General features: G+C 40.4%; 1 protein-coding gene and 1 pseudogene across 9 annotated transcripts in view; one reads left to right on the top strand and one right to left on the bottom strand.

Moving 5' to 3' along the window:
* Positions 1-25,852, top strand: part of PRMT7 (protein arginine methyltransferase 7) — a 75,410-nt gene that overhangs the window by 15,251 nt on the left and 34,307 nt on the right. For all 9 annotated transcript variants that reach the window (XM_069085670.1, XM_069085677.1, XM_069085669.1 and 6 more), the window contains 2 exons: positions 18,289-18,438; positions 21,649-21,757. In XM_069085670.1, coding sequence (XP_068941771.1) covers positions 18,289-18,438; positions 21,649-21,757 — 259 coding nt within the window. The remainder of the gene's footprint in view (positions 1-18,288; positions 18,439-21,648; positions 21,758-25,852) is intronic.
* Positions 1,625-3,005, bottom strand: LOC138159598 (prohibitin-2 pseudogene; annotated as a pseudogene).

The raw sequence follows: 25,852 nt of genomic DNA, 5'->3' as shown, positions 1-25,852 counted from the left end.
TGATTCTAACTATGGCTTCTTGATGCTTGAATTATTTCTTTCTGATTGCTTGCAGAATGTTGTCTTTGACCTGGAAGCTCTGGATTTTAACTATAACATTCCTGGGACTTTTCATTTTGGGATTTCTTTTTAGGATTCTTTATATTTTTGTTTTGCCTCCTGTTTCTAAGAGATGGAGGCAGTATTTTTTTAAGATTTCTTGAAATAACACTAGCCATGTGTTCTTGGGCAAGTCACTTAACCCCAATTGCCCTGTCTTCTACTCTCTAAAAAGCATAAAAAAAGAGATATCTTGAAATAGAATGTTTAATTTCTCATTTTTGGTCATTTTTTTCTGGTAGTCCAGTGATTCTTAATTTTTTTTCTCCTCAATCTCTTTTCTCTGTCAGTTTTTTTTTTATTATGAGATACTATTACTCTATATTTTTAGCCTTTTGACTTTATTTTAATATTTCTCGTCTTATGGAGCAGTTGGCTTCTAATTTGGCTCATTCTAGTTTTCAGGTTCATTTCTAATTTTAATTATTGTTAGGCAAGTTTTTATGTCATTTTTGCCAAACTGTTAATTCCCTTTCCAATGCTCACATTTATTTTACAGTTTTTTTCCTCCACTGCTCTCACATATCTTTTAACTTTTTAAAAACTCATGTTTCATCTCTTCCAGTAATTCTAGTTGAATTTCTGCCAAAACTGTGTTTTCTTTGAGGCTTTACTTGTAGATGTTTTGGAGTCGTTCTTTTCTGGATTTCTGTTTTGTGTATTGCTGTCACTAAAGTAATTCTATATGGTGAGATTCCTTTGCTGTTTGCTCATTTTTCCAGCCTACTTCTTCACTGTGAACTTTATGTTAGGGCTGGGCTTGGCCTCACTTGTGGAGGGAAGGTCTGGACTTGTTGCTATTTTCTTGGGGTATTTGTTATTTGAGTGTTGTGTTATTTCAGGATCTCAGGGACAGCTTAGGCTGGAGAACTACAACTTTTCTGTGCTCCTGTAGTCCTCTGCCCACCTTGGTCTGAGTGAACTCTGCAAGTTTCTGACCTGGGTTTGGGTCTGAACAACAGAAGATGCTCCTCGACCCAGTTTCTGTCAGCCACCTGGCAAGCTCAGCAAGAGCATCCCTGTGCAGAGAGAAACTGCACCAGGCAGGTGGAGGTTACAGACCTGCATGGGGCAAGACCTCCAGAGTGGTGCAGGAACAGGAGCCAGCTGGCGCCATTTCAAGTTATTAAGAAAAGCCTATCTGCCAACAGGTATATTCACTGAGCATAGTCCTCCTTACCTTGCTCTTGGACGTAGTCTGGGCATGAAGTGTTCTGACTGGTTAGTTCTGTAGTTAGTGTAGAGGGCAGTAAAAGTGTCTGAGGCAAAAAAATTTTCATAGGATATTAGGGAGAGGCCTTAGGAAGAATTCTCAGGTATGTATACTTGTATTGATTAATCCTTTAATTATATGTTTATAGAAATAGCACTTTATTGACCATAGTATTCTAGTATAAAAATCAGAAATCAATTAACACATTGTTCGTGGTGACTACCAAATGTCTTGAAAGAATGAATGTTGAGCCAATGTCAGCATGCTTTGAAGTAGGCCTCATAACAGTACAAAGTTGGAATTAACTTCTTTTTTTTTTTCCACTTAAGTAATAAAAAAGTATTGAGAATTCCTGGGATAGCTGTTAACTCCTGCTAGTCTTGGAGGGAAACCAGCTAGAGAGGAAATCACTGAGAAATCACACAGTCCTTCTACCCCAGGCCTCCAGCAAAATATGGGGTGGGGGTTAGGGAAAGGAACATCTGTCAGTCTTCGTTCATCCAGCGAGTGCGGAAGAGAAGATGTGATGGTGGAGGAAAGTCACATGATGGTGGGGTGAGGGAGGTGGACCCATCTCCTGGCTCATCCAAGACTAACTCAGAGGAAGAGATTAGCTTTCTTTTGAGGTCAGGAGGACATCTCTATTTCTTGCCTTGATGAGGCTGTCACTTCCTCGAGTGAAGCTTTCATCCTGCAAGTTCAGCACAAGGTTGTCAGCAGTGAGATAGATTCGGTTCTGAGATGTGGCAATGGTTTTGGAGATGTTCAGAGCAGCTTGGATCATCTGAAGTCTGATGTAGCCAGGGGTTCCTGCTCAGAGCTTCCCTGAACATCTTGGCAGCCTCAGCTTCACCCTCGGCTTGGACAATTTTTGCTGCTGCTCCTGTTTTGCCTTTTCCACCAGAAACTGAGCCCTCTGGGCCTCCTGCTGGGCCACTTGCTTGGCCTCCGCCGCAGCTGTTACTCTCTGCTGAAGCTCAGTTCTGTGATGGCCACATCATCCAGAATGAGGATGAAATCCTTGGCCCGCTCTGTCAGCTCCCGCCGGATCAACAAAGACACTGGGCCCGCTATGTGATCAGCTGTGACCCATTAAACTTGGCCAGCACACTTTTGAGCACCTCGTTGACGATAGAGGGCAACACACACTCCTCATAGTCCAACCCTAAGCACTGATACATGCTGGGCAGCTCCAGGACATTGGTTTGGGAGAGCTCTCGAAGGGAGATGTTCACCATCTGAAGGTCTTTGGAGCCTGTGGGAGAAGAGATCTTGCGGGGCCAGGCACGAATGTCATAGATGATGGGGTACTGGAACCAGGGGATCCAGATATGTAGTCCTTCTGTGAGGATGGTGTCCTGCTGTACACCTCCAATTCGGTTAAAGAAAATGGCTCTTTGCCCACCTTCCACAGTGAACACAGACTCTCAGACTCCGTAGGCCATGGCCTGGGCCCTGAGCAGCAGCTTCAGTGCTGTTCCCATGCCTTGGGGCCTGGCAGGCAGCCATCCCGTGAAGTCCTTCAGGTTCTGGGCCATATCTGCTCCCTGGTGCTGCAGCGGGGAACTAGGCTGGGGATGCAACCGCTTCTCCCCTTGCCCTTCCACAGTCCCTGGCCCTGGCCCTGGCCAGTGCTGCCTCTCCCGGGATCCGCACCCCTCACACGAGGCTCTGCTACATGCTTGGCTCCTCCCAGGAGCTGGAATTAACTTCTAATAACTTTAAATGAACAGGGAAAAAAACCTATAAGAAGAAATGATTTTTTTTTGGTCCAAAATTTCTTAGGGATTGTGTATTTGTGTGGATGTGATGAGTTAACTGTAATAGGACTACCTAAAGTGAATCTCAGTTTTAGTGCTCAGAACTTCTTTGGTCTACTTTTGACAGTGTTATGCTGTTCAGATTAGCCAGTTGACAAATTGAGTAGAGACACACAACCTATATTTGGATGCATTTGAACACATAATGCAGGACATACCAATTTGCATTTTATTGGATGGAAAGCCAAGTCAAGTTTCTCATAAATAATGTTTCAGCAATCAGTAAATAAACATTTTAAAGTGCTTACTACGTTCCAGGCACTGGGCTAAGTGGTAGGAATTAAAGAAGAGGCAAAAAACAGTTCCTGCCCTCAAGGAGCTCACAATCTAAATATGTATAAACAAGCTACATATTGGAAAAATAGGAAATAATTAAAAGAGGGAAGGCATTATAATTAGGAGGGATTGGGAAAGGTTTCTTGTAGAAGAAGGGGTTTTAATTGGGACTTAAAGGGAGCCAGGGAAAGAGATGAGGAAGGAGAGCATTCCAAACCTAGCAGACAGCCATAGAAAATGCCAGGAGCCAAGAAATGGAGTATTTTGTTCATGGACCAATAAGGGGACCAGTGTTAGTAGCCACAGGAGTACATTTTATTCATCAGCCTTTTCAAGATGACTCAACATCCTACCAAGGAATGGGTTTTTGGAGGAGAATATGTGATAGTGCTAAACAGTGGACAGAATGTCAGTAGGTAGATTTTGGGAAGGAGGACATAGGGATATAGTGAATATTATGTGCCAGGATAGAAAGGTGGGAAAATGCAGAATGATTTCAAAGGATGGTTAATAGTCCAGTTTATTTGGGAAATAGAATAGGTTAGGGAATAGAGGAGATGAATCTAGAAGGAAAGGAGAGGTTGGAGCTGGATTGTGAATGGCCAGGGAGATTGCTTCCCTGTTAAATACAGCCTGATAAGGACCCATGAGATTTTATCAGATGTTTTATTAAATACTGGCCATGAATATAACCAGACTTGCTTAGGAACACTTGGCTTTCAAATCCAGTTCAGTGCATAGAGTTTCATATTGATGCTTTTGTCATGCCTTTGTTGGAGATCCTGTGAAGACTCTGATTTGCTTTTACTTCTCTTTGGCTCTGGCATTGTGTGCGTCACCCTCATTATCAATGTGTACATACCTAGAAAGTATACTACCGAGGTAAGTCAACTTACCCACAGCATTCAAAACTTCTTCATTTGCTTTAACCAATGGTTTCACATATGGGTGGTATGGTGCTGACTGTTGCAGCACCTGTTTTCTTGGTGTTAGTTGTTAGGCCAAAATGAGCACAAATAGCAGGGAATTGATCCATACTTTGTTGCATCTAACCTTTAGAGACTGCATTGAGTGCACAGTCATCTGCAAACAAAAAAATCACGTATCATCACACCCTTCACTTTGGTATTGGCTTGTACCCTTTTCAAGTTGAAGAATTTACCATCAGTGCGGTGGCTGACCTTGATGCCGTGTTTATCCTCGTAAGGTGTTGGACAACATGATTGAAAATAGCCATGAAGGAAAGTGTGTGAGAGAAGAGTTATCAGAGTATCAGACTGAAGGTCTACAGAGCCATTGTGCTAACCTCATTGTTGCATGCCTATGAAACCTGGACAGTATATCAACACCGTGCCGAGAAATGGAATCACTTGCATTTGAATTGTCTTAGGAAGATCTGAAGGTCACCTGGCAGGATAAGATACCAGACACTGAGGTCCTTTCTCAAAGTAAACTGCCAGGCAGTCAAACTCCACTGCAGAGAGCGCAACTGTGATGGGCTGGCCACATTGTTGTTGTTGTTTTTGTCTTTTTTGGGGGGAGGGTTGCGGGGGAAGGCAGGGCAGTTATGGTTAAGTGACTTGCCCAAGGTCACACAGCTAGTAAGCGTTATGTCTGAGGCTGGATTTGACTCAGGTCTTCCTGACTCCAGGGCTGGTGCTTTATTCACTGTGCCACCTAGCCACCCCTGCATTGGTAATTTTTTGAAAGAAGAAATAGAAAAAAGAGAAGACCCATGAAAAACAAAAAACAAAAAGAAGTGAAAATAGTATGCTTTGAACTCTATTCAATAAACTCCATATTTCTTTCTTTGGACATGGATACTGTTTTCCATGATGAGTCTTTTGGAATTGTTTTGGATCATTGTATTGCTCAGAAGAGCTAAGTCAGTCATGGTTGACCATCTCACAATGTTGCTGTTACTGTATACAGTGTTCTCCTGGTTCTGTTCATTTCACTCAGTATCAGTTGATGTAAATTCAGGTTTTTCTGAAATTGACCTGCTCATCATTTCTTTATAGCACAATAGTATTCTGTTACAGTCATATATCACAACTTGTTCAGCCATTCCCTAATGAATGGGCATTCTCTCAATTTCCAGTTCTTTGCCACCACAAAAAGAGCTGCTATAAATATTTTTGTACATGTGGATCCTTTTCCCTTTTTTATGATCTCTTGGGGTTACAAACCTAGCAGTGGTATTGCTGGATCAAAGAGTCTGCACAGTTTTATAGCCCTTTGGGCATAGTTCCAAATTGCTCTCTAGAATGGTTGTAGTCCAACAATTCTTAAATCATCTCTGTTCCATCTATTGTCCATGTCAGTTGTTTTCTCAGTGAGATATTTCTCATTTTCTTCTATTTTTTTCATTTATTTGACTTTGTTTTACAGTTTCTTGCTGTCTGATGGATTCATTATTTTCTAGTTGTCTAATACTAATTTTTTAATTTTTTGCCTTTTTGGAGGGCAATTGTGGTTAAGTAACTTGCCCAAAGTTACATGGCTAGTTTTTTTTGTGTGGGTATTAAGTGTCTGAGGCTGGAACTGAACTTGGTTCCTCCTGACTCCGGGACCGGCGCTTTACTCACTGCGCCACCTAGCTGCCCCCCTAATACTAATTTTTAAGGAATTATTTTCTTCAGTGAGCTTTTGGACCTCTTTTTTCTATTTGGCCAATTCTGCTTTTTAAATTCTTTTCTTCACTGAATTTTTTGTACCTTTTTTTCCATTTAGTCTGGTTTTTTTTGAAAATTTTTCCTTTTTATTAATTTATTTTTGGTTTTCAACATTCACTTCCACAAGATTTCAAATTCCAAATTGTCTCTTCGTCTCTCGCCTCTCCCTACCACAAGACAGTGTGCATTCTGATTACCTCTTCCTCCAATCTGCTCTCCGTTCTATCACCTCCCTCCCCTTCTCTTATCCCCTTCCCTTCTATTTTCCTGTAGGGCAATATAGATTTCTATACCCATTGCCTGTATATCTTATTTCCCAGCTGCATGTAAAAACAATTTTTAACAGTCATTTTTAAAACTTTGAGTTCCACGTTCTCTCTCTTCTTCCCTACCCACTCTCGTTGAGAAGGCAAGCAGTTCGATAGAGGTTATACATGTGTAGTCATGCAAAATGCTTCCACAACAGTCATGTTCTGAAAGACTAACTATCTTAGCCCGTTCCCTCCCCCTTATTCTGTTCTCTCCTTCTGTTCTGCTTTTTAAGGAGTTCTTTTCTTCAGTGAATTTTTGTGCCTCTTTTACTAAGCTGTTATTTTCCTTTTCATAATTTTCTTGTATCACTTTCATTTCTTTTTCAAATTTTTCCTCTACCAGTCTTATCTCTTTCTTTAATTCTTCCAGGAATTATTTTTATTTATTTATTTGTTTGTTTGTTTGTTCACTTATTTATTATTAAATTTATTTTTAGTTTTCAGCATTCATTTCCACAAGATTTGAGTTGCAAATTTTCTCCCCATCTCTTCCCTACCCCCTACCCCAAGATTGCCAGCCTATTGAGTACCCCTTGCCCCAATCTGCTCTTTCCTATATCCTCCATACCTCCTCTAACTTTCTAGTAGGGAAAGATGAATTTCTGTACTCCAGTGCCTGCATATCTCATTTCCCAGTTGCATGCAAAAAACCCCAGTTTTCTTTTTTTTTAACATTTGTTTTTAAAACTTTGATTTCCAAATTCTTTCCCTTCTTCTCTCCTCACCTACCCCCACTGGTAAGATAAGCAATTCAATATAGGTTGTACATGTGTAGTTACGCAAAACGTTTCCATAGTAGTTATACTGTGAAAGACTAACCACATTTCCCTCCATCCTATACTGCCTCCCACCCATTCCATTCTCTATCTTGACCCTGTCACTTTTCAAACATATGTCCTTCTAACTACCCTCTCCCCCAATCTGCCCTCCCCTCCACCATCTCCCCTCTTATCTCCTTCTTCCCTACTTTCCTATAGGGCAAAATACCCAAATGAGTGTGTATGTTATTCCCTCCTTAAGCCAAATTCAGTGAGAGTAAAATTGACCCATTCCCTTTCACCTTTCTGCTCTTCCCCTCCATTGTAACTGTTTTCTCTTGCCTCTTTTGTATAGGATAATTTACCCTATTCTATCTCTCCTTTTCTCCTTCTCTTATTATATTCCTTTCTCATCTCTTTAATTTTATTTTTTTAGATATCATCCCTTCCTATTCAACTGATCCTGTGCTCTCTGTCTATGTATACATGTACACACATATATACACATTCACATATGCATTTATACACACATACACCTTCCTATACATATGTATATATGTATATATACATATAAATACATTCCCTTCAACTATCCTCATACTGAGAAAAGTCTCCTGAGTTACAATTATCATTTTTCCATGTAGGAATGTAAATAGTTCAATTTTAATAAGTTCCTTATGATTTCTTTTTTCCTGTTTACCTTCTCATGCTTCTTTTGCTTCTTGTATTTGAAAGTCAAATTTTCTGTTCAGCTCTGGTTTTTTCATCAAGAATACTTGAAAGTCCTCTATTTCATTGAATGACCATATTTTCTCCTGAAGCATTATACTCAGTTTTGCTGGGTAGGTGATTCTTGGTTCTAATCCTAGCTCTTTGACCTCCAGAATATCATATTCCAAGCCCTTCGATCCCTTAGTGTGGAAACTACTAGATCTTGTGTTATCCTGATTGTGTTTCCAGAATACTCAAATTGTTTCTTCCTGTCAGCTTATAATATTTTCTCCTTGATCTGGGAGCTTTGGAATTTGGCTATGATATTCCTAGGAGTTTTCTTTTTGGGATCTTTTTCAAGAGGCGATCGGTGAATTCTTTAGATTTCTATTTTGCCCTCTGATTCTAGAATATCAGGGCAATTTTCCTTGAGAATTTCTTGAAGGATGATTTCTAGGCTCTTTTTTGATCATGGCTTTCAGGTAGTCCAATAGTTTTTAAATGATCTCTCCTGGATCTATTTTCCAAGTCAGTGGTTTTCCCAATGAGTTATTTCACATTGCCTTCTATTTTTTTCATTTGTTTGGATCTTTTTTATAGTATCTTGATTTCTCATAAAATCATTAGCTTCCATTTGCTCTAATCTAATTTTGAAGGAATTATTCTCTTCAGTGACTTTTTGAAATTCCTTTTTCATCTGGGTAATTCAACTTTTTAAGGCATTCTTCTCATTGGCTTTTTGAGTCTCTTTTGCTATTTGAGTTAAGTATTTTTTAAGATGTTATTTTCTTCAGTATTTTTTGGGGTCTCCTTTAGTACGCTGTTGACTTGCTTTTCATGATTTTCTTTTTTTTTTTTCTTGGTCTTTATTAATTTGTTTACTTTTAGTTTACCAGATTCATTACCACAATTCCTTGAGTTTCAAATTTTCTCTCACTCCCCTCTCCTCCTCCTCCCCCCATGGCAGCATACAATCAAGTATAGTATCTGCAAATACTTTCACATTAGGCATTAGTCAGGTTATAAAGAAGGATGTAACAGATGGAATGAAGAATGGAAAAGAGGAAACAAAACCAAATAAGAAAACAAAAAAGGACAGGTAGTTTGCTTCATTCTGGATTCAATCTCAATTCTTTCTCTGGATGTAAACATCTCTTTCCATCATGAGGCTTTTGGGATTGACTTATGACTCTGGATTGCTGAGAAGAGTCCAGTTTATCAAAGTTGGTCATCACACATATGTTGTGTCTGTAATTGTGTACAAATTCCTCCTGGCCCTAGTCTTCTCACTCAGCATCAGTTCGTATAAGCCTCTCCAGGTAAATATGAAGTCCATCTGCTCCTCGTTTCTTATTGCACAATAGTATTCCATAACATGCATATACCACATATTGTTCAGCCATTCCCCAATTGATGGGCACCCCCTTAATTTCCAATTCTTTGCTACCACAAAAAGAGCTGCTATAAATATTTTTGTACATATGGGTCTTTTTCCCACTTCAGTGATCTCTTTGAGATACAACCCTAGAAGTGGTATTGCTGGGTCAAAGGGTATGAAATTATTTATAGCCCTTTGGGCATAATTCCAGATTGCTTTCCAGAATGGTTGGATCAGTTCACAACTCCACCAGCAATGCATTAGTGTTCCAATTTGCCCACATCCTCTCCAGCATTTGTCATTTTCCTGTTTTGTCATCTTAGCCAATCTGACCGATGTCAGATGTGTGTAGCAGCAAGCACCCCAAGTGCTCAGGGTTTGCTGCCCATACAGGTTCTTGGATCTGCTTTGTTAAAGGAAAGCAACTCAAAATGGGTTAACAAGTTTACTTTAATCAGTCAGACATATATCGTTTACCTTGTTCAGGGGAAAAAGGTCAGCACCCCAAACTTCAAAATATACAGACAGAATTAACAAGACATTAACAGATCAAGTAGACAGCTTTCCAAACTGTCCAACCATTACATCCATACCCAGTCAACATCTGGGTTTCCACATCTGGGTTTTTCAAAGCCGGGGGACCCTCAACAACGGCTTCCCAGAATTCAGATCAAATCACAGAACACTTCTCAAAGTGAGTCCCCAAAACAAAGCTACACATCAGGGCTTATATAGCCTTCTCCTGGCTCAGAGAATGTAACAACCTTATTGACTCACTGGCCAATCAAGAAGTATCTACTGAAAAACAAGCCTCCCTCCCCAGGCTTCTGGTGCACTTTAGCCTAGGGGCAGGGAAGATCTTCCAAATTTGCATTCCCATTACAATGTGGTACCTCAGAGTTGTTTTGATTTGCCGTTTCTCTAATCAACAGTGATTTAGAGCATTTTTTCATATGCTTATAAATATCTTTAATTTCTTCTGTAAACTGCCTGTTCATATCCTTTGACCATTTATCAATTGGGGAATGACTTGTATTGTTATAGATTTGACTCAATTCTCTGTATATTTTAGAAATGAGTCCTTTATCAGTGACAAAGGTTTTAAAAATTCTTTCCCAATTTTCTACTTCCCTTTTAATCTTGGTTACATTGACTTTGTACAGAAGCTTTTTCAATTTAATGTAATCAAAATTATCCATATTGCATTTTATAATGCCCTCTAATTCTTGTTTGGTCATAATGTCTTCCCCTCTCCACAAATCTGACAGGTAAAGTATTCCTTGCTTTCCCAGATTGCTTAGAGTATCAGCCTTTATATCTAGATCATGCACCCATTTAGACTTGATTTTGGTATATGGTGTTAGATAATGGTCTATGCCCAGTTTCTGCCATACTATATTCCAGTTTTCCAAGCAGTTTTTGTCAAATAGTGAGTTCTTATCCCAAAAACTGGGGTCTTTGGGTTTATCAAACAGTAGATTACTATAGTCATTGACTTATGAGTCTTGTATACCCAGTCTATTCCATTGATCCACTACTCTATTCCTCAGCCAGTACCAAGTAGTTTTGAGGACTGCTGCTTTATAGTACAGATTAAAATCTGGTATAGCTAGTCCACCATCTCTAGCATTTCTTTTCATTAATTCCCTTGATATTCCGGACCTTTTGTTCTTCCAAATGAATTTTGTTACTATTTTTTCTAGCTCTATAAGGTAGTTTTTTGGTAAACTGATTATTATGGCACTAAATATATAATTTAATTTAGGTAAAATTGTCATTTTTATTATATTAGCTCTACCTAGCCACGAGCCATTGATGTCTTTCCAATTAGTTAGATCTGACTTTATTCGTGTGAAAAGTTTTGTAGCTGTGTTCATATAGGTCTTGGGTTTGTTTTGGCAGGTAGATGCCCAAATATTTTATAATGTCTACAGTAACTTTAAATGGGTTTTCTCTTTCTATCTCTTGCTATTGAATTTCATTAGAAATATACAGGAATGCTGAGGATTTATGTGGGTTTATTTTATATCCTGCAACTTTGCCAAATTTATTTATTGTCTCAAGTAGTTTTTTACTTGATTCTCTAGGATTCTCTAAGTATATCATCATATCATCTGCAGAGAGTGATAGCTTGGTCTCTTCTTTGCCTAATTTGATTCCTTTGATTTCTTTTTCTTCTCTAACATTTCTAGTACCAGATTGAATAAGAGAGGTGATAGTGGACATCCTTGTTTCACCCCTGATCTTATTGGAAATGCTTCTAGCTTATCCCCATTACATATAATACTTGCTGGTGGCTTTAAATAGATGCTACCTATTATTTTAAGGAAGACTCCATTTATTCCTATTCTTTCTAGTGTTTTTAATAGGAATAGATGTTGTATTTTGTCAAAAGCTTTTTCTACATCTATTGAGACAATCATGTGGTTTTTGCTAGTTTTATTGTTGATATGATCAATTATACTGATGGTTTTTCTAATATTAAACCATCCTTGCATTCCTGCAATAAATCCTACCTGATCAAAATGTGCTATTCTTGTGATAATTTGCTGTAGTCTTTTTGCTAACATTTTATTTAAAATTTTTGCATCTATATTCATGAGGGAGATTGGTCTATAATTTTCTTTCTCTCTTTTATCTCTTCCTGATTTAGGTATCAGTACCATATTTGTGTCATAAAAAGAATTTGGTAGGACTCCTTCTTCACTAATTTTTCCAAATAGTTTGTAGAGTATTGGAAGCAGTTGTTCTTTACATGTTTGATAGAATTCACTAGTAAATCCATCTGGCCCTGGAGATTTTTTCCTAGGGAGTTCACTGATGACTTGTTTGATTTCTTTTTCTGAGATGGTTTTTTTTAAGTAATTTACTTCCCCTTCAGTTAATTTGGCCAACCTATATTTTTGTAAATATTTGTCCATTTCACTAAGATTGTCAAATTTATGTGCATACAACTGGGCAAAACAATTCCTAATTATTGTTTTAATTTCCTCTTTATTGGTGGTAGGTTCACCCTTTTCATTTTTGATACTCATAATTTGGTTTTCTTTTTTTTTATCTTATTGACTAAGGGTCTATCAATTTTATTGTTTTTTTTTTCATAAAACCCGCTCTAAGTTTTATTTATTAATTCAATAGTTTTCTTAATTTCAATTTTATTAATCTCTCCTTTGGTTTTCAGTATTTCTAATTTAGTATTTAATTGGGGATTTTCAATTTGATTTTTTTCCTAGCTTTTTCAATTGCATGTCCGATTCACTGACCTCTCTTTTCTCTAATTTATTCATGTATGCACTCAGGGGTATAAAACTTCCCCTAAGAACTGCCTTTGCTGCGCATCCCACAAATTTTGGTATGTTGTCTCCTTATTGTCATTCTCTTGAATGAAGTTAGTGATTGTTTCTATGATTTCTTGTTTGACCCACTCATTCTTTAGGATTAAATTGTTTAGTTTCCAATTAGTTTTTAGTATCTCTTTCTATGGCCCTTTATTGCATATGATTTTTATTGAATCATGATCTGAGAATGATGCATTTATTATTTCTGCCTTTCTGCACTGAATTGTGAGGTTTTTATGTCCTAGTACATGGTGAATTTTTGTGTATGTGCCATGTACCGCTGAGAAGAAGGTATATTACTTTTTATCCCCATTCAGTTTTCTCCAGAGGTCTATCATACCTACTAAAATTTTATTCACCTCCTTAACTTCTTTCTTGTTTATTTTGAGGTTGGATTTATCAAGTTCAGAGAGGGGGAGATTAAGATCTCCCACTAGTATAGTTTTGCTATCTGTTTCTTCCTCTAATTCCCTTACCTTCTCCTCTAGGAATTTGGATGCTATACCACTTGGTGCGTATATGTTAAGTAATTATACTGCTTCATTCTTGATGATGCCTTTTAGCAGGTTATAGTTTCCTTCCTTATCTCTTTTAATTAGATCAATTTTTGCTTTTGCTTTATCGAGATAAGGATTGCTACCCCTGCTTTTTTCACTTTAGCTGAGGCATGATATATTTTATTCCAGCCTTTTACCTTTACCCTGTGTGTATCCCTCTTTTTCAGATGTGCTTCTTGTAAATAGCATGTTGTGGGATTATGATTTTTTAATCCATTCTTCTATCTGCCTCCGTTTTATGGGAGAGTTCATTCCATTCACATTCACAGTTATGATTATTATCTGTTTCTTTCCCTCCATCCTATTCCCTCCCGTGTTAATGCTTATATTTTTTCTCCCCTTCTACCTTACCCCCCCCTTAATAGTTTTCCTTTTGATCACCGCCTCCCTCAATATTCCCTTATCAGTCCCCCTTACTTCTTCCCAACCTACTAACCACCCCCCCCCCTTTTGTAGCCCTTTCCCCCTCCTACTGCCTGTAGGATGTTTTTATACTTAATGAAGTATGTTATTTCTTCGCACCAAGAGTGACAGGAACAAATCTCATGCGAAGCTCCTCTCCCTTCCCTCTTTCCCTCTAAAATGATACGTTTTGCATCTCTTCTCCATAGAGTCCTGTGCTGGTTGTTATTCCCTCCTTGCACCAGTCCCAATGAGGGAAAAGCTCATATAATACTCATCTCCCTCTCCTCTTTTCCTCTGCTATATTGTTTTTGTGCCTTTTTGTGTGGCATAACTTACCCTTTTCCACTTCATTCATTCCTCTTCATCCATTGTAGTCCCTTTGTAGCCCTTAATAAGATTTTTTTTAATCGTCATTTTGTGTAATTTATACTCATACCCTCTACTTGTCTATAAACAGTTTGCTCTGATTAAATAACAGGGTGTGTGTATGTGTGTGTGTGTGTGTGTGTGTGTGTGTTTTCCTTGTTTATCTTTCTATGTCACTCTTGCATCTCGTAATTGGAGGTTGAATTTTCCATTGAGCTCTGGCTTTTTCATCAAGAAGGTCTGGAAATCAGTTCTATCATTGAATGACCATCTCTTTGCCTGGAAGAATATGCTCAGTCTTGCTGGGTAGGTGATCCTTGGTTGTAACCTGAGCTCTTTTGCCTTGCGGAAAATTGAATTCCACTGCCTCCGATCTTTCAGTGTAGAGGCTGACAAATCCTGTGCAATCACTGTGGTTCCTCGATATTTGAATTGTTTCTTTCTGGCTACTTGAAGTATTTTCTCTTTTACCTGGTAGTTCTTGAGTTTGGCCACAACATTTTGAGGACTTTTCAATTTGGGATCTCTTTCAGCAGGTGTCTGGTGGATTCTCTCGATTTCTATTTTCCCCTCAGGTTCTAGTATCTCAGGGCAGTTTTCCTTAATGAGCTCTTGGAGTTATCTAGGCTCATTTTTTCATCATGATTTTCTGGTAGGCCTATGATTCTCAGGTTATCTCTTCTGGATCTGTTTTCCAAGTCAGTTATTTTCCCATTGAGATATTTTACCTCTTTTTCTAATTTTTCATTCTTGTTGTTTTGTTTGACTAATTCTTGGTTCCTCATAGAGTTATTTGTTTCAATTTGGTTGGTTCTGGTTTTTAGCAAATCATTTTCCTTGGTTAGTTTTTGGAGCTCCTTTTCTATATCAAACACTTTTCTTTTTAAGGAGCTGTTTTCTTCATTATAATGTTTTTCTAATTCTCCAATTTTGATTTTAAAAGAATTATTCATGTTGTCTTCTGTCTCTCTCATTTGATTTTCAAAGTTCCTTTTCAGCTCATCTAGGAGAGCTTTCTGTGCTTGGGACCATTCTCTGTTGATGTTTTAGCTGTGGGTGTGGAGTCCACATTGTCTCCCTCTGAGTTTGGTTCCTCCCTCTGAGGATAGTAGGACTCCAAAGTCTTTGTAGTCTGCTTTCTACCCATTTTGAGGGAGTACCCTAGCCATGCCTTCCTCTAGGGTTCCCAAGCCTTCACTGTTGAGGGTTTTGCCCTGGGGAAATAGTTACTATGTTTTCAGGGTGGGGGGGGGTGGGTTGGAGCAGACGGTGTTCACTCTGCCATCCTGGTCCTTGGAGGTTCTGATAGGGGCTTTTTAAAAAAAATTTCTGGGCTATGGAGTGGCAGTCCCAGGAGTATTTGATGTCCTGGACAGGGGCCCTGCATTTGGTTCTTACCTTGCTCTTTCCAGTCCCAGCCCTTTGGTGAAAGGCCTGGTAGTGGCCCTTGTGGTTGGTGGGACGACTTGCCCCCCTTGTTGGTCAGGCCTCCTCCCGGCCTGCCCTGTGTGCTGCGCCTGGCCTGCCTCTGTGCGCAGCGCCGTTGCTTCCCGGCATGCCCCTCGCTTTTCATGATTTTCTTGCATCATTCTCATTTCTCTTCCCAATTTTTCCTCCACTTCTCTTACCTGATTTTCAAAATCTTTCTTGAGCTCTTCCATGGCCTGTAAACAGCTCATATTTTTCTTGGAAGCTTTTGATGCAGGAATTTTGACTTTGTTGATTTCTGGTTCCATGTTTTGGTGCTTTTTGTCTCCAAAAAAGGATTCTATAGTTTGATTTTGCTTCCTCTGCTTGCTCATCTTGCCAGTCAATTACTTGACTTTTGAGTTCTTTGCCATGGTAGAACTCTGCTTCTAGAGTGGAGCAAGCTATGTCCCAAAAATGCTGGGGTTTTTGCAAATGTTGTCAGAGGTCTGAGAAGGGCACTCTCTCTAGAGACACCCCAGGCTCTGGCACACTGCCACACACCCCAGGACCACCACCCAAGACCCAGATCCAGAACCAAGTAGGTCAAAGCAAGAGCGATTACCCTCTGAATGGTCGCTTGGTCCACCTTTGATCTGCAGGCCAGGAGCTCTGAAGGCAGCCATGTGGCAGTAGCTACAGCCTCTGCACCTCCTCTGCTCCTTGCCCGGGAGGGGCAGGGGCCAGACCATGCTCATCCATCCCCAGGTTCCAACAGAGTTCCCCACTGACCTTTTACTTTATCTTTGGTGTTTATGGGTTAAGAAGTCTGGAAACCGCAATAGTTGCTGGTGATTCACTCTCCTGAAGTCTTCTCTGGCTGTTCAATACCACTGGTCAGGGCCACCCAGGGGTCAGAACTGTGGCTCATGTGAAACTGCGCTTGCATGCTATCTCGGTGCAATAGACCCTTCCTGCTGGCCTGCCAGGCTGCCTTCAGTGGGAGATTTGTTTCCCTCTGTCACTTTGTGGGTTCTGTAGCTCCAAAATTTGTTTAGAGTCATATTTTACAGGTATTGGAGGTGGTTTGAACCAGAGCCCAGCAGAGTTCCTGTTTTCACTCTGCCATCTTGGCTCTGGCTTCTTTTAGGAGTTCTTGTTGGACTTGGGTCCAGTTGACATTTTTCTTTAAGGTTTTTGTTGTAGCTATTTTCATATTGTTGTCTTGGACTTCCCTGCCACCATAGTAGATTTTTACGATCCAAGTTCTTTTTTTTTTTTGTTGTTTGTTCATTTTTCCAATTTGTTTCTTGGCTTTGACCATTATGTTAATAATGTTGGGCTCTGCTCATCTGAGGGTGAGCAGCTTCAGGCTTTTTCATGCTGCTGTCATAGCTAGTTCTGGAGGTCTGCAAGTTTTTTGTTTCCAAGGTGGTGTGATCCAGAGAGAGGTGTGGTCATTGCTTTCATGGTCTGTGCTCTGGACCTTACCCGGGAAGATCCTTGCTCTCCACAAAGAGCTGGTGTTCCTCTTGGCCCTGGAACTGTGACAAGGTCTCCTTTTTTCCTGTAGCTGCAAGCACTAGTGCTGCTGTCTGTCTTGAAACTGCAAAGAGGGGACCTGCTCCTTTGTGACCAACCATAAGTACTGCTCTCCTCCCCTGGGACTATGACCAGAACTGCCTATGGGCAATAGAGTTCCATTCAGTGCCAGCACGGCGTTCCCTGTAATCTCTTTTTGACCAGTTGTCTGACCCTCTTGCCACTGTCTCTGGGATGAGAGCTCCTGAAGCTGCTGTTGCTGAAGTCGTCTCCAAGGCCTGTTGCTGGTACTGGTACTGGTGCTGGTGCTGCCTGCCACCATTTCTGCTCTTGGATGGTCCCCACCTGGGTGTCATTGACCTATTTGGCTGACTCCTGAGTTGTCTTAGGCTGGAAAAATTTCTCACTTTTTGTTGACCCTGCTGTTCCAAAATTTGAGCAGTCATCTTAAAGTTGTTTAGAGGACAGTGTTGTAAGACAGGCCTGTACAACCTGCAGGCCACAGGCTGCTTACAGTCCATGGGCATGCCATAGGATTTTGGTCAGCCTGTGAAAGATGTAAAGGATGTTTTCCTCTACAGTTTCCCTAAAATTCCCTAAAAAAAATAAAAAAGTTCCCCCAGATCCTTTGGTGGCCGCACGTTTTGCAGGACTGTTGTAAGCCATGTGGCTGAGGTGCTGCCTCTCCTCCACCAGTTTTTGATATTCTTTAACTTGAAGCCAGGATGGGAAGGACAGGGAGTTTTCTCAGCTGTTGGGGGGAAGGGAGAAAGAGATATTTTCTATAGGGCAGGACTTGGACTGGACTTGGATCCTCTTCATTGTTTTCTAAACCACAGTGATAGACTCAGAAGGATCTGAGCCCCTTGGCTTTCTTATGGCTTACCTGTGTCACCACAAGTAGCTGCTGAAGGTGGCCACTGAGGTCCTGTCTTCTGAGATTCTGTGGTTCCATAGCCCTCAGAGCTGCCTTCCCAGGTAGGGGCTGGCCTCTCTCTCACCCTGGCAGTGGGCTCTTGGGGGCACAGAGGGCTGAGAGCCTTGCTGCCTTTGCTGAGGTCTGTAAGCTCCCAGGCTCTGGCTGGTTGGGGCCTGTGATGGTTGGGCTCAGGCCTGGGTGCTCTAGTTGTCTGGTAGAGCTAGGAAGTTGCCTCAGTTGTTTCTTGTCTGCCCCACCCCCATTCTTTGTTTGCATTGTGCCAAGGGATTCTCAGAGATGGAGAGGCTTGAGAAATTGAGGATGGGGGACTCTGGATAAGATGGTAGGATCCTTTGGGGTTTGGAGCTTACCTGTTATATCCTCAAAGCACGTGTTCTCCTCCTTACCCTGATTTGGACATCAGGAATATTCTTACTGAGATAAGTAAAACTGGATTATAGTCATTTGAAGACCATGTTACTTGAAATAATGACTCTCTCTTTTTTTTCTTAGAATGTGAAATATTATCAGGGCATCCGGGCTGCTGTGAGGAGGGTGAAAGAAAGAGGAGAGCTGGCGATAGTTCTGGACATTGGAACGGGCACCGGACTTCTGTCAATGATGGCAGTTAGCGCTGGGGCTGATTTCTGCTACGCCATTGAGGTGAGCCTCACTTACCCATGTGTGTGTGCTCCTCTTTGGGAGGTGGTATGGCCAGTGTTTAGGACTTAGGTGAGTCACTTGTCCAAGGACACACAGGGGTAGTAGGAAGGGCATCGGACTCTGGGCCTCTTTCTGCTACATAGCATGTTTACTGTTTCTGTCATGGGATCATCTCCCGACCCTGAGCCTGGAATTCACTCCCTCCTCACCCATCCTCCTGGCTTCCTTGACTTCCTTGAGCTTTCAGATTCCTCCCTTCTACAAGAACCCTTTCCAATCCCCCGTAATGCTGGGTTCTTCCCCTAAGACTGTCCCCACTTTATCCTGTCTGTAGCTTATTTGGAAAGAGTTGTCTCCATGTTGTCTCCCCATAGGACCGTGACCTCCTTGAGAGCGAGGTCTGCCTTCTGCCTTTCTTTGTACCCCTAGTTTGGCACAGTGCCTGGTACTGTAGCTGCTTAACAAATGCCAGTTAAAATAATCAGCATTTTTGAACAGCACAAATGCTTTTAGACTTTTGAAAAAATAAACTGGCAAAGACTAATGCTGTAGTTTAAAATTTAATTTCTCCCAATTTTTTATAGTGTTTTTCTTTAGTTATTGATGAAACACATTTGGTTTTAGGAAAAAAACCAGAACAAAAACCATTCATTTTCAGCTCTTTGCTTTGCCATATTTGACAGTAGCTTTTTTTTTAGATTTGTGTAGAATTTTATTCTGTATAAAATACATCCCCATAGACCAAGAGGTTCTTTAGAGCTGGATCTGTTTGTTTTTTGCCTTTCTTTGTCTCCTCAGTGCTTAGCATGGTGCCTAGCACACAGTAGGTGCTTAATAAATGTTTATTTACTGACTCATCTTAGATTATGTCATTTGTTTTTTACAAGTGTCATGTGATGTGAAAAGATTTGGGAGTTGGGAATTAGCAGCCTGGGTTCAGATCCTTGACCCCACACTGTGTGCTCATAGTCAGGTTATTTTACCTGTCCAAATTCAGCATCTTCCTCTGTAAAGTGGAGATAATCGTACCTGGATAGCATGCCCCACAGGGGCACTGCAAGGAACCAGTGAGATACTGTATTAGGCATCTTAGGGGCCTTTAACAAGAATTGTTTACTTGCCAGCTACTGTTATTATTACAGCATCAAATGAGACAAGCAGGACATGCATTAGACGCATTTTATAGGTGAGAAAACTGGCCACATTTAAAAAGTATTTCTAACCTTTGTTTTCACAATGCATTATAATTTACAAAGTGCTTTGTAACAATACTGTGAGGTAGGTTCTATGCATTTCATCCTCATTTTACAGATGAGGAAGCTGAGGCCCAGCAATGTGAGGTACTTGCCCACTGTCATCACATAACAAATATGTTGGAAATAGGACTTGAACTTTGGCCTTCTTGTGCTGAAGCCCTGTTGCACTGCTTGCACTGCTATTGGAGGGCTTGCTACTTTGGGATCACCGTGATTTATTTTTTGGTGTTTGACTTTTGGTTCCTCTGACCCCTCTTTTTGTTGTATAAGGTTATCATTTTGCTTCTTAGCATTTGGTAATTTCAGGTACTCTCTTTCCTCACTCTGAGTAGTACACATGAAACACCATTGCTTGTTGTAGAATATATGTCTGTGTATATATGATTATATATGTATACATATACATATGCATCATCCATAGATAGAGACATAAAGAAGGTCTTTGTTCCTTCATGAGGATCTTTGTGTATTAGAAATTTCTTCCCCTTTTCCTGTGGAGTCTGAGATAGAATTTCCCAGATAGAATCCTAGGAAGAAAAAGGATGATAAGCCCTTCTGTAAGGCTTTTGACCTCTTACTTGAGAGCATAACCCAAGGCCTTTCTTCTTGGCACTTGCCCGATAACTGAAGAGATGACTCTGTGAGCAGAGTTATGCCCAGAACACCTGGCAGGTACTTTGCATTATTTGTATTTTGTTGTTGTTTTTTTCTTTTTCTTTTACTCTTAAAATCAACTGTGAAGGTCTCCTCTTTTTCCCCCAATAATAAGTTTATAGATAAAGTGTCCATCTGAACTCAGATGGAATTCTAGAACCTAGAAGTGTAGCTAAGACGTTCTGTATCTCTTTTGTCATCCCACTTGGTGTGAATTAGAATATTTCACTCTCATGCTTTGAATCCCCTCAGCCAGTAACTGTGCTCAGAGACTCCAGAGCATGGCACTGAAGGCAGCCAGTCACCATCTAGGCAGCCTTGTAAATGGAGAAGTAATCTGAACACATGTCAGGGGGGACTTTTCCTATGTGAAAAAAAGAGAAAGTCTGAGAATCCATTTTTGGAGTTGCTGCCTCCAGTTTGGACATGAATTTGGAGAACTACAGCATCCCACCTCAGTTTTGGGGTTCCTGAGGCCTTGGTTGACTGTACACAACATCCTGTAATACATTTTGTGGGGCTTATAATTCTCACTCCCAGCCTTCTCCCCAGCATGGATTCTGGAGAGACCTTTGCTGCCAAATACAGGTAGGTACTCACACTGAGAGCCCTTAGCCATAGTCAGCGAGGCCTAATAACTCCAATGCACCACATGCTTTTCTTGGTACCTCACTTCCCCTGGTGCATTCTTTCTTGATAGCTGGTCATAGTGATACAACCAGCTCCTCAAAATAGACACAGAAGTTTAATGTAATCATTGCCTTTATTCTCAGATGGACTTGGGGATCATGGGATATTTGCCTTGTTTGCAACATTCAAGTTAATTTCAAGCATCATCCTGTTAAGATTAACTCACCTTTCTCTTTGAAACTGGATTTTACTTAACTTGTCAGTGTTAGTTTACTATAATTTTTATTACATTTACAAATACTAGTGCTGATATAGTAACACTTTATATTCCATCTTTTCCCTGAAGATCATTGAGCTCCTCACAATGCATAGTCTCATTTTTTCTACAACTCTGGGTATGAATTTCTACAAAAGAAATTATATTTTAAATGAGACAGTTGAATTCTTACTTATTTGGTTAAGATAAGTCTAAAACAAATTTTTGTATTTGTGTAATAAAAAATGGAAACACGGGTATACTCTTGAATCAGAGAAATAAATTAATTCTATGACGTCCTTATCTTTAGCTCCCCAAATTCAAATCCAAGGATCATTAAGAGGCAGTTTCAGTTGTTGCAACAGTATACTAGTAATCTCTCATTTCAGCTTTGATTTTGTCTCCTTATTTCAGGTTTTCAAACCTATGGCTGATGCTGCTGTGAAGATTGTAGAGAAAAATGGCTTTAGTGATAAGATTAAGATCATTAATAAACATTCTACTGAAGTCAGTGTGGGGCCAGGTAAGGGTCGTGGAGTCCTTTCTCAAATGTCTTACTTGCTTATGTGTATGTGAGGAAGGTGTAATGTCAAAACTTAGAAATTATGGAATCTTAGAAGTAATTTAGAAGTTATCTACTAACCTAACCACATCATGAATCCCTGACAAGTGGTCATTCCAACCTTTGCATGAAGACTTTTCATTTCATTATTAGATAGTTTTAATTTATAAGAAATTTCATTCTATATTGGTTTAAAATCTTGCCTCCCTATCTATAACTTCTCCCTTTGCCCCTAGTTCTCTTCCTTTGGGGCCAAAAGAAGTGTAATCCCTGGTCTCTCCACATGATATACCTTCAAGTACTTGAAGAAAACTGCCATACTCCCCCTTTGCCTTCCTTTCTCTAGGGAAATGCACACATGAAAGGGAGGACAGATTTTTGGGGATGGTAATTATTAAAATAAGTATATAGCTAATTCTGATACTTTTTTAATTAGCTAGAATTAAATAAAATAATACTAAAGGCAAGAAAGAGTGGAGATCACTGATGGAAATTGGGGATCTTGTCAATATGTAGAAAAGTTATCCGTGATAAGGAGAAGGCTCACTCCTGCATTCAAGGCAGGAAGGAAGGTGTAACATGATTCAATCTTATATTGCTTCTTTGTTTTAAGTTCTGTTTAAGATAACAGATGAGTTATCTCTGCCTAATAACTCATGACTGGAGAGAGGCTGCAAGTGTGTGCTTGTAATTATTGGTTTGATATTGGTTAGCCCTGAAAGGCTCAAGATCTAAAATAATATCATTTCCACGCATCTTTTTGCTTTCCAGTTTTAGGCAGATGTATACCCAACCAATGATCAGAGCAGTATGTTTACATAGTATTGGTAGCCTCACCAAATATAAATAATAGCAGACATCCCACAGCAAAATATGATGTCATGAGCTCCCCAGAATGGTTTCCAAATTTAGATGTTTAAACATCTAGATGTTTAAGATTATCTTTTTAATATACTACCCTGAGCTTGTGATTCTTTTAAAGTAACCTGTCCTCTGGAGGGCACAGTAGGAAGAAATGTTTATGTTAGAAGATAGTACAGTGAATTCTGTTAAGATCACTCAGGGAAGTACAAAGTACAGGGTATTAGGAAATAGAATCAACAAGATTTAGCAGGTGATTAAATATGGGAGATGAGGGAAAGGAAAGAATAATAGATGACACTGAGATTATAAAGCTGGGAACCTGGAAGGGTGATGGTATTTTCAACAAACAGGGAATTTGGGAGAGGGCAGATGGGTTTGGTGGGTGGGGGAAAAGATAAATAAGTTCCGTTTTTCATATATTGAGTTTGAGATGCCTTAGAGTAGTGGAATCAAATTTAGACAGATATACTTAAAGATCCCCACAGGCTCCTATTGCCTTAGAAAACTCCATGTGAATATTATCTGTGTTGTATTGTATTTTTATTTATTTTGTTAACTATTTCCCAATTATATTTTAATGTGGTGATAGAATGGCATGTGTATGTGTTTTATTTATTACATGTCTGTCTGTATGTTGAAATGAGCTGCATAAAATAATGAGCCCATGGGAGTTGCTGAGATAGCCAAGAGAGAGGATATAACAAGAGAAAAGAAGACGGTCTAAGTAAGTCAGAGTTTCAGGGTAGGAGTCCAGAAATGAATGATCCAGCAGAAGAGAATGAGAAGGTCAGAGAGAAGGAAAATCTGGCAATAAAAGTGTTACAGCAGCTCAGGGAGGAGAGAGTACCCAGGAGCAAGGGCAGGGGTCAGTCCTGTGAAAGGCTACAGAGAGGGTAGGCAGGGTGAGGACTGAGCATAGGCCATTCATTAGATTTAGCAACTAATGGGCTAGGGATAACCTTAGAGAGAGCAATTTAAATCATTCAAGTTCAGGATCCAGACTTCAAGAGGCTGAGAGGAAATGGAGGCAGTGAGTGGAGGCTTTTTCTAGGAATTTGGCAGTGAAAGGGAGGGGCCAGGGTGATAGGGAAAAAAACAGTAACTTGAGCAGCTCATGGTAAGGTTTTTAAATGAGTGAGTCCTGGGAATGCTTGATGGCAGGAGAAAGGAGCCGGTAGATAGGGAGAGACTGGAGAAGTGAGAAGCAGTGTGGTAGAAAGGGCTGAAGTGTTGGGAGCTGTTGCCCAGGAGCTTCCTGGGAAATTGGAAAATTTGTCACACCATTTTTAGGGTGGCATCTTAGCTATAATGCTGAAGGTAATAAGACTGGTTAGCAATTACTCATTTAGAAAAAATATTAATAGTAGGGAATGGGAAAATGGAGATTTATTTCTCTTCATAGGTTTTTCTTTTCTTGGTTACAGAAATTGTTGGTTTCTAGGCATTTATTCAGTACTTTAAATTCATCATGTTGATCAGCAATTGAATTTATCATTTGAGTTTTTACACAAAACTCTTACTCTCAGGAATATTCATAGCCTGAGACTACATCTTCTACATGGACAGACGATGCCTGTATTCGTGGCACAAATGGTAGATACTGCACCAATCCAGTAAACGTTTACTAAGCACCTATTATTTGCCAGGCACTGTGCTAAGTGCTGGAATACAGTTAATAAAAAGAAAGGCAATTCTTGCCCTCAAGGAGCTTACAGTCTAACAGGAGATAGCACACAAAAGGAGACAGGAAAATGTGTTGGTGGGGAATGGAACACTAAGGGATTCCTGGCCTGGAATCTTGTTCTGTGGAGTGGAAACCAGGCAAGGGCACAGGTGCAGAGAGAGAACTGAGCCCAGGTTCTGCCCTTTCTAAAGGATGGCCTTGGGAGGAGTTTGGTACATCCTCCCTTCATCCCGGCAGTCCAGTCAGAGGGGAGAGGAGACTAAGCTAGATAGAGCCTGTGGTGGTGATGAGTCAGCAGCAGGGTGATGATATTAGAGGGGATGAGTTTAACCTGGGAGAGTTACCATGTTCCTTGAGTGGGAACCAGGCAGGGCAGCAGGGGCACAGTGGTAACTAATGGAAGAGTGTAAATGGAGATGGGCAGAGCTGGTCATTTCTCAGGCACGGGAGCCACTGGCGCCTGGCCACTAGAAGAGCTCATTTTGAGCCTGGGCTCTGTTGCTTTGCTTTGTAGGGCATTCTTGATGCACTGTGGCTTGGTAGAGTGACCATTGCACCTGAATTCCAATCCCAGCTTTGCTATGCTCTTATTGGTATCATCTTGTATGCATCTTGTCTTCCCCTGTGGTGCTCCGCTTCCTCAGGAGAGGGTGGGGTCTGATGCTCTCTAACCCCCCTTCCGTTTATACACTTGTGTGGTCTTCCTTCTCTGCTCTCTCGAGGCTTCCACTTTTGATCCCTGCCCATTCACTCTTCCTTTAGGATGCGTCTTGCATCATTTCCTTCCTTTATAATCTCACTACTGTTAACCCAGTTTAGGCTCTCATTATCTTGTGCATGAATTTGCGAGAGACTGACTGGTTTTCCTCCTTTTCGTCTTCATGTCCTTTGGGTCAGTCTGACTGTTATATTTATTAAACTCCTTTTATACAAGCATTTATAAACTCCTATTATGTGCCAAACGTCAGAGTCCTCTTCCTAAAACACTCTTCTTGTCAGCACCTGCTCCAGAATAGTAATTGATGCTTCATTGCCATAGATAGGATAAAGTCTAGACTCTCCCCCTTTTTCTGCTTCTTCAGTCCCTGTGAGGTAGGCCCTTCAACTTTGTGAGTTAGGTACTATTATCTCCGTGTCACAGATGAGTAAACCGAGGTTGAGAGGTTAAATCCCCTTGCCCAGGGTTTGTGTTATTTCTTATTGTCGTACATCCTCCCGGCACATTGATCTTCTCTTTGCCATTTTAAAATTCTGTCCTGAAGTCCTGGGTCTCTTCCTGCTTCCTCCATGAAGCCTCCCTAACTGTGCCTTAGCCCAAAGTCTCCCTCTTGCAAATGCTTATTGTCTGTTTTGCTAATTTGGCAGTATAATATATTGCTTTTATGCCTATTTAAATAAGCAATCAGATTGCATATTGTCTTTCCATATAGAATAGAAGCTCCTTGTGGTCAAGGACAGTGCCCCATAGGCATGTTCCATGGCCCCCAATAGAGTGGTCATCAGGATCT

The sequence above is a fragment of the Petaurus breviceps genome, unplaced genomic scaffold (assembly GCF_028583685.1).
Source record: "Petaurus breviceps papuanus isolate PSGF00001 unplaced genomic scaffold, PetGlider_PUasm1.0 176, whole genome shotgun sequence".
Lineage (NCBI taxonomy): Eukaryota > Metazoa > Chordata > Mammalia > Diprotodontia > Petauridae > Petaurus > Petaurus breviceps.
This window is presented reverse-complemented; position numbering and strand designations above follow the sequence as displayed.